Below are 9,516 nucleotides of genomic sequence, written 5' to 3'. Positions count from 1 at the left end.
TATTCTCTGCACTCTTTTTTTTTTCCCCCTGAGTCAAGCCTTACATACTTCTTTAAACACTGACTGAAGTGGCCATTACACTTTGGCCAGAACTGGCATTCAAGACGTGACATATTTTCCATCCTGTATAGCAGGAAGAGTACAATCTGTTTGAATTTAAAATGAGATCAAGTACTTTTCGTGTTTTATCACCAAACCTGGGACATAAAAGATGTTAATTTTTCTGTTCTTAAGTGTTCTCTCTGCCAGGAAGTGGTTTTAATAACCAATTCCATTGATGTTATCTTTATTTCCTAGTCTAAGAGGTGTGGAATCTGTTCCAGAACGCCACTATTATTTACTTCATGAATTTCTCCAAAGACATAATCTGGTACCACCTTGTTTTTCACATCTTCTCTTTCTCTCCCATCATCTTTAATATATAACTTACTGTAATATCAAAACTAGAAAAAAAAGTCCTCAAGAGAGGACAAGAAGCATCACGAGGTGAGGCTAAAATAACTGCAGAACTCTTATGCAAACTATCTGATGATAATCCTCATCAATCATTTTCGAGACACAATGGAGTATGAGGGAAGGGGCCTGCCACTCCCTATTTTCATAAATAGCCCTCAAGCTGCTGAATCTGGACTCTTCAACATTTACTTTTCTTGCAAAGATTCTGCTAATGTTCTGTAAGAGTTGTGTCCCATAGGAAATGTTAAACATGTGGGTTTTTATTTTTATGTGATGTTTGGTAGGTACCACAATAATTTGTCATGGATTCTATATGCCCTAGAATTTATCTTGATGTAGACAATGATTCTTTTATCTATAAAATCTATCTTTTCTTGTTTTGTAGATTGTTGCTCTTGTAGCACATGAACACTATAATTTGTGCTACACTTTTCCCAGTTCCCAAGAGGAAACATCATGGAAGGAGAAAACCAAACGACTCTGTCTGAATTTATCATCATGGGATTCTCCAACCTAAATAATTTGCAATTTTTACTCTTCACCATATTCTTTATGATCTATCTCTGTACACTGGGAGGCAACATCTTCATTATTTTGGTCATCTTGGCTGATCCCAGACTACATACCCCCATGTATTTTTTTCTGAGAAATTTAGCCTTTCTTGACATCTGCTACACCACCACTAATGTCCCCCAGATGATGGTACATCTCCTATCGGAGAATAAATGCATTTCCTATGGAGGCTGTGTGAGTCAACTTTTTGCATTCCTTTTCTTTGTGGGGGTAGAGTGTCTTTCGCTGGCAGCAATGGCATATGACCGTTACATTGCAATTTGTAAACCTTTAAGGTATTCAGTTATTATGAACAAGGTCCTGTATAGCCAGTTAGCAGCCTCCTGCTGGATTGGTGGTTTTCTCAACTCAGTGGTGCACACAGTGTTAACCTTCCACTTGCCCTTCTGTGGCAATAACCAGATTAATTATTTCTTTTGTGACATCCCCCCTTTGCTCATCTTGTCTTGTGGGGATACATCTGTCAATGAGCTGGTGCTACTCATCGTTGGGGTCTTCATTGGATGGGCTCCTTTCCTGGGTATCATCCTCTCCTACCTCTATATCATCTCCACCATCTTGAAAATTCGCTCTTCAGAGGGGAGGCAAAAGGCCTTTTCTACATGTGCATCCCACCTGGTCATTGTCCTTCTCTATTATGGCAGCTCCATCTTCACATATGTACGGCCCATCTCATCTTACTCATTGTCAAAAGACCGACTGATCTCAGTACTGTACAGTGTTGTTACACCCATGCTAAACCCCATAATTTATACTTTGAGGAATAAGGACATAAGAAAGGCCTTGAGAGCTGTGAGAGAAAAAGCAGCAGCTTCCAAATTCCAATTATCTTGAAATGTAGCTTTTGTTAATCTGTGTTTGTGTAAATAATATTAGAAGGTTATCCGTCTTACTGATATTATCTGGTTACTTCTTGTGAACACTACAAATAGAACTCTAAGAGTTAAGATTTAATTTCAACGGTAAAACAAATAGGGCAAAATGTTAACAATAGATGAATTTAGATAAAGGGTATACGGACATTCTTTGTATTCTTCTTATTCTTGAAACACTTCTATGTGTTTGAAATTGTTTCCAAATAAAAAGTTGAAAAAAGTTAATTTGAAGTTTATAAGCATACTGACTATATGATGTTCTTATCTCCATATTGGGTCTTTATGATTATTATTTGTTTTACAGCCTTGTTGCTAATATTTTTCCATTAATCTGCTGTTTTTAAATTTTGCTCTTGTCCTGTGGCAAATTATCCATTGACTTGTGCCTCTGTTTCTTGTAACATTTGTCTGAAATATCTTCCTTTGTCACCTTCCTTCTTATATTTACCATACTTTTAAAATCATGAGAACATTTTCTCTCAGGGAATTCAGAATCCTCCTCATTTTCATACACCATCAACACATTTTTCTGCTAAGACTACCCAAATAATGCTTATCTCTATGTGTCCTAATTTAGTTCCTGTAAAATGATCAGTTCATTTCAATTTTGAACAGAACTATAATAAACTTGCTAAATTCCACGTTTTGCCCTGAGAGATAAGGACTTCAACAGAAATGCATAAATCCTGAGGAAATGAGTTCTCTCAACTCTAGCTCTGAGGTAATGTCAAGTTTTTCACTAGATGCTTGAACCAAGGTGTGGTATTTATCTTATCTTCTTTGAGAAATCTTCTAGATAACTCTTTTTCACATGGTATTACACTTCAGTTCTTCTTAAGTAATGACACATTTTTAGAAAAACTGCCTTATGTGACAAAACAAAATTTAGAAGAATGAAAAACATTTTAATTTTTCTAAAGATATACAAATATTCAGTCCACACGTTCTTTAAATTTATAACAGAGAACACACATCCATTTATAAAAGAATACAAGTACATGGGTTTTCATTCTATGTTGTTTCCAGGTAAGAAATAGTGAGAATATGATTAAGGAGAAGGGAAAAATGAACAAAATAGAGAAAAAGGTGAAAGGAGAGAAAACAAACAAACATACAAACAGCAAAGGAGGGAGCAAGATAAATGAAGGGCAGGGAAAAAAAAAACCTAGAGGGATGAGAACTACAGTCATCCACAAAAAGAGATAGGGAGAAACAAAGAAAGAAAGGAAGAAAACGACTAATTGAAAGACAAACACGAAGTTGATGTTGCCATAGAGCTTTTCATCATCTAATTACTCTTGCCTTCACTACCATTCTAGCTTAGGCCCCTATTTCATTTCTACTCTGTTTTTCTAACAGCCTAATGGTTTTTCCTGGTTCTACTCTAACCTGTTCTAACATCCTGCACCCACTTCTGAGTAATCAACCTAAAATTCCACCTCTTCCATAAAGTATCCTCCACCATTCTAACTAGAAAAATTGTTTTCTCTGAATTCATTTATCACCAGCTCCTACGTGAAAGTTTCCCTGACAATTCTACCTAAAGTAACATACCACTCTCCAATTACTTTATACAACATTGCTGTTTATTTCCTCCATAGTATTATCAGAATCTATTACTATCTCATTTATCCATTCATTTGTTTACTTTGTGTTTTATCCACTAGAATATAAATTACATTCAGGCAGGGATCTTAGCTGACTTATTCACTGATGTATTCTCAGTGCTTACAGCTGTGTCAAGGGTAGTGGTGGTTCAGTGATAGAATTCTCACCCTCCATGTGAGAGACCGGGTTTGATTCCTGGCCAGTGCAACTCAAGTGCCATCCATTCAGTTTGTGCTTGTTTGTTTGTTTCGCTTTTATCTTTGTGCAGGAAGGTAAGTCTGGTAGGCAATTACACAGCCAAAAAAATTTTTTTTTTTTTATTGGCAGCATAACTCCCATTTATGGGATTTTGAAGGGAAATAGGCCAAGTTTTGAAAACTACTTTGTCCAAACTAGTTTACTGAGAGTCATTTCATTGAGTCTATTCCTGCAATTAACCTGTGTATTATTCCGATCTGTCTTTAACTCATACTCTGTGTATCAAGGGCAGGTTTGAAAAAAAAAACTTGGGCAACATTGCTAATAAATCATAAAATGAATTTTATTAGTTTTTGATAAATTGAAAGAGAACCCAGGAAAGATATCCTTTCTCTATTTCCATTCAGAAAGAATATTTGTCATAATAGTGCTAATAATGACTTTAGACACCTTGCATTATTTCAACAGGCTCCATAAAGTTGCTTATGTTTAGAGTCTGTATAAACACTTAATGCTTAAATGTAAATTAACCAAATTCATCACCGGTGTTCAGTCTTCCATATATGACCGTCATTTGCCCTAATCTTTTCTTTTTCTGTGTGTGTAGAACTCATTTATAATTAATCAGTTTTGGCTTCCATTCTTTTGCTCTAAATGATATCACTCTTTGCATCCTTTAGATGTTAGGCTTCCCAAGATTAGGAGCTGTGTCTTCTCTTTTATATTTTTTGGCCCCTTTCTTCTGATTACTGATACAGGACTCTGATCAAAGATTACTGTTTTTAAAAATCAATGTAGTGGCCTTATAAGCACATGAAAGACGTGAAATAAATTGAACTTATGGGAAGAGAAATATGGAGTGAATAAGGCCTTGGAGAGAAAATCCCAAGACATTAATGCCCAAGACATCACGGGAGAAGTTTATAGAGGATTAAGCCTGTATTTTTCTCCTCTGGTCAGAATAAAAGAGAGATCTGCTGAGATTCATTCTTACCCATAGATATAAGCTGTCTGTAATATAAATGAAAATAAGAGGCTTTAATCAGCAACCCCTCTTCATGATAATTTTATTCAGGGAGAAAATAAACACATCTGATCCCTGATTTTTTGATATCCTTTTTGAGCCAAAAGGCTATATTTATTCCAAGGTACGTACAGAGAGGGAAGTTCAAGAGCTCAGAGAGTAAATAGAAAAAAAAAATTAGGTTAGAGGAGTAATTTTCCAGTGCAAAGGGGTTGAGACCATTAAAGTAGGTGAGTGTGAGCAACTGGGCAACATCTTTGAGTTCAGGCTGTGGAAATTGTTGAACTGCAAGTGTGCTCAAGCAACAAGTAGTTAGCTAAAAAAATGTGGATTTACTAATCATTTTTTCCAACAACATTTTCATTGTTGTTTTTTAGGGTAGGCTCTTTGTGCAATCAAGTATAAGTGTATGTTGTAATTAAATGTCTCAGTGTGTATGTCTTTTAAGTGGTTGTGCGTGTGTGTGTGTGTGCACGCAGTCGAGAAAGATAGAGAGGATATAAACGGAAGAAAAAAGTGAAGCGAAGAGAACACATTTAAGTAACATTTTAATGCATGTGGAAATTAATAATCATAAAAGAGGCAGGTTCCAGTTTTAGTGATGGATTGTATCTAGTGTTAGAAAATTACATTACTTTGCAGTAATGTTATGCTTAATAGAAGGGGCATGGTGCTATTATCCAAGAGCAAGAAAAAAAAATCAGAGCTATAGTATAAAGTGTATATGTACATATGTATATATAAAGTATGGAGCCCTGGTGGTGCAGTGGTTAAGAGCTTGGCTGCTAACTAAAAGATGAGCAGTTCAAATCCACCAGCTGCTCCTTGGGAACCCTGTGGGGCAGTTCTACTCTGTCCTATAGAGTCTCTATGAGTCAGAATCAACTTGACAGTGTTGGGTTAGTATACAGTATCTACTTACATAGTTCCACAACCATACACCTTAATTTTTGATGTGTGCACCATCTACAATGTCCTTCAGTTATGTTTATGATTCCTGAGATTAATTCTTTCCTCCACTATGAACAATTCCAGTTAGAATATCTCTTCTATATCCATATCCACGGAATGCAGCTCCTAGCCTTCTATTTTCCTTCACCAATCATAACTTTTAAATTTTACATAAATTTTACATACTTTTTACTGACACTGATGAATCATTAAGAATCATTAGTGTCCCGGAGAATGAATTGCTGAAAAAACTGGCCCTACATGGCTAAAAAGCACTGCTTGCTTTCCATGTTGTCACATGCTCTGGTAAAAGTGAAAGTGTTCTTTGTGAGTATAGCATGATATTCAGGAGAACATGTGGATAGATTATCGACTGGAATTCTTAAAAAAATTCTGACTTTGTGAGAGTAGTTTTCATAATAGGCAAGCACTGAGCAGGTAATATAAATATATTAGTTAACGCAGTGAATATATAGAGAGCACCTACATTGCACCAGGCACTGTTTTAGGTGCTGGGTGTGGGGAGTGCAGTATTGAATAACATAGACAACACTTGTTCCCCTTTCTAGAGTTTATATTTAAGTAGGAGATTAAAGACAATATGAGTATGTAAAAGCCAATATAACCTGCTGCCATTGAGCTGATTCCAACTCATAGCGACTCTATAGCCAATATACAAGATTAAAATAAGTGCTGTTGGTAACAACAATGCAAAGCAGGAAATGGTGACAGAAAGTGCTTTTAATTTAATTAATTAACTAATTTGTAATTTAATATAGGCAATCAGGGAAGTTCACACTGAGGAGGTGGCATTTTGGCAAAGATCTAAAATACATGTGGGAACCAGCCTTGTGGTTTACCAAATAGAAGAGTGTTCTAGGCTGAGTGCAGAGCTTCTGCTCAGATCTTGAAATGAGAATGTGATTAATGAGTTCTAGGGACTGAGAGGGCAAAAGCGTGGGCATAGGTGGGGTTCTCTGCTGCATGGAGAGCACCCTTTGTGTGGCCTCTCCCACCTCAGCAGGAGAAGGTGCTGTCCCCACCTCCAGCCCGGAGAGGGACCAGGGGCCTTGCGTACCCACCACCCTTGCCCACTGATCTCCACTGGAGCTTGCTTTTCTGTTGGCACCAACCTCACAAGGGCTGGTTTCAGAAATCAACTAAGGTCTGTTGGTAATGGGGAAATAAACGCCTCTGTGACACGTGATGGGGGCAGGAGTGGCTGGTAACATGAGCTCAGCCTGGATGAGCAACTGGAAGAAAAATAATAAGAAACCTTTCCTTTTCCTGGGTTACACACAGCAACTTCACTTCTAGCTGAACAAGCTACCTTGTTTCTCAGTTTCCTCTTCTATAAAATAGGACTGATTATAACATTAGGTTGTTATGACCATTAAACCAAAACCAAACCCAGTGCCGTCGAGTAGATTCCGACTCATAGTGACCCTATAGGACAGAGTAGAACTGCCCCATAGAGTTTCCAAGGAGCGCCTGGCGGATTCAAACTGCTGACCCTTTGGTTAGCAGCCGTAGCACTTAACCACTACACCACCAGGGTTTCCGTTATGACCATTAAATGGGATAAAACATAATATTTACACGAAAAGTACTCAGTAAGTGGCAGACTTATTATCATAATCTGTCCTTACCACAGCCCTGCTAGGTTGGCCCTACTTTTGTCGCCATTTTTACAGGTAATGAAACTGAGGCTCAGAGAGATTAAGTAACCTAGGATTGGAATTTGAATCTGGATCAGACTCTGAAGCCTGTACTCCACAGCCTCCCCTACTCCAATGCCTAGTCCCAGGTCTGCACTAAGAGTGCTGGCTCCATATGCCCATCCTTCCACAACGTGGGAGCCTCTAGCCTCTCAGCCACCTGGTTCCTTCCACTTCGTGGCCGGTTCCCTGAGCCAGGTGGGTCTCTTTGATCCTGAGCCAAAAGCTCATTGCTGTAATAATGAAAAAATCAATATTTATGTTACAGGCTTTCTCCTCTCCAGGATCATTTAAAGGTCAAACTCCCAGGTGGCCTCTGTAGAGTGTTCCCCACCCCCAGAACCCAGAGCCAGTGGTTTCCCACCTGGGAAAAAGACTAGCCCATATCCTTGGGTGACCTGGGAGAGTATGCACACAACCAAAGGAAGCTGTAGCAATTTGGAGCAAAGGCGGTCAGGTGGAACCACTCAGGGAGTCTCTTTGGCATTGCCTTTTTGCATTGAGTAGAAACCTGTCTGCCTGGAAAGCTTTTCAGGGACAGCTGCAAGGTCAGTGTGATTGGTAATCAAGGAAGAAAGCATCAAAGGAGAAAATAAATAGGGGCCAGATCATGTAGGATTTTGTAGGTTACTGTGTTGGCTTCAAGTGTTCACTCTAAATGAGATGGGAACCATTAAAGGGCTCGGAGTATATATTTAAAGGGATAATCCTAGACGTTGCTGTGAAAATAATGTTAGCTGGGCAGGGTTGAAAGTAAGATCATTCTAATAATTCAAATGAGTGATGATAGTGGTTTGGACAGAGTAGAAGAGGGAATAATGAGAAATCATTAGCTTCTGCACTTACGTTGGAGCTAGAGCCAATAGAATGGAATGTGAGAGAATGAGTGGGGTCAAGCATGCTATATGGTTTTTGCTGAAGTGTCTGAGAGGGTGGAATTGCCACTTACCAGATAAAAAAATGCATGAGGTTTGTGCAAAATATTAGGGGTTAAGTTTTCTATGCTTCGTATACATCTAGGTGAAAACTGAGTAAGAATTTTCAGCAATTCAAGGAATAGATTTCGGCTGTAAATATGAATTTGGGAGTCATCAGAGAAGAGATTATAAAGAAAGCCATTAGACTGCTTGGGATGTCAGAGAAGAGAAAAAAAGAGAAGAGTTATAACATTTTGCTCTGGGTACTGAAAAATTAAGCCATGGAGAGACGCTGAGAAATGAACAAAGAAAATAGAAGGAGCAGCTCGTGGGACAGGAGAAAAAGATAGGAGTGTGTGATAGCCTGGAAATCAAGCAGTGAAAGCATTTCAAGGTCACATGGTATTAAAAGATCAAGTAAAATGAAAACTATGACTTCATCTTTTGATTTGACAATGATTGTTCTTGATGACTTTAAAAAAGAAATTTTGGTGAAAGAGTGAAAGCAAAATCCTGATTACTGTAGGTTTACGAGAGCCCAGAAAGTGAAGAATCACCAGCAGTAGATATAGGCAAATATTTATGGAGGTTTAGTAGTAAAGGAAAGTAGACAAATGGAATGGAAGTGGGAGATTGTTAGAGGGGAATATGCATGATGTAAGAGAATGAGTGAATAACTGGAACAATGTTCTTGAGAAGATATGAAGGAACGGAATCTTGTATACAAGTGGAGGGATAGGATTTCACCAGGAGTATCAAACATTAAACCATCATAAATGCTGTGAAGGCAGAAAATATGGGCATAGTTATAAAATGTAGGTAGATATGTTGGGAGGAAGTTCTCCTGACTGCCTCTACTATTTCAAGAAATAAGAAACAAAGTCACTGAGAGCAAGGATGAAAGAGAAGAGTTAGAAGTTTGCAGTAGAAGGGGAAAGGAAAACATGTGATTGCTTGACAAGTGAGCATGTGTGTGTGTTTGTTCAGCTACGTCCAGCTGCAAAGATATAGGTGAAGAATAAGTAGGGAGTGGTTTGGATTTTGGAAGATTAGGACATAAGTACAAGTTGATCGAGGGATTTGAGGGTATATGCAAGGGAGTGATAATAAAGGTGCATCATGGAATTTAATTTGGATAATGAAGAAGAACTTGGCATCAGGATTGGAGGAAGACTTATTAACAACCTGCTATATGC

At 38.1% G+C, this 9,516-nt stretch overlaps 1 protein-coding gene across 1 annotated transcript; it reads left to right on the top strand.

Moving 5' to 3' along the window:
• The first annotated feature begins 683 nt into the window (after positions 1 to 683).
• LOC100672284 (olfactory receptor 5V1-like) lies at positions 684 to 1,863 on the top strand. The gene has a single exon (XM_003421839.3). It carries the CDS (start codon positions 913 to 915, stop codon positions 1,861 to 1,863), a length of 951 nt encoding a protein of 316 aa, XP_003421887.3. The 5' UTR covers positions 684 to 912.
• The last annotated feature ends 7,653 nt before the right edge of the window (positions 1,864 to 9,516 follow it).

Source organism: Loxodonta africana, chromosome 1, assembly GCF_030014295.1.
Source record: "Loxodonta africana isolate mLoxAfr1 chromosome 1, mLoxAfr1.hap2, whole genome shotgun sequence".
NCBI classification, from domain to species: Eukaryota; Metazoa; Chordata; class Mammalia; order Proboscidea; family Elephantidae; genus Loxodonta; species Loxodonta africana.
Note: the sequence above shows the minus strand (reverse complement) of the source record. Positions and strands in the feature narration are given on the sequence as shown.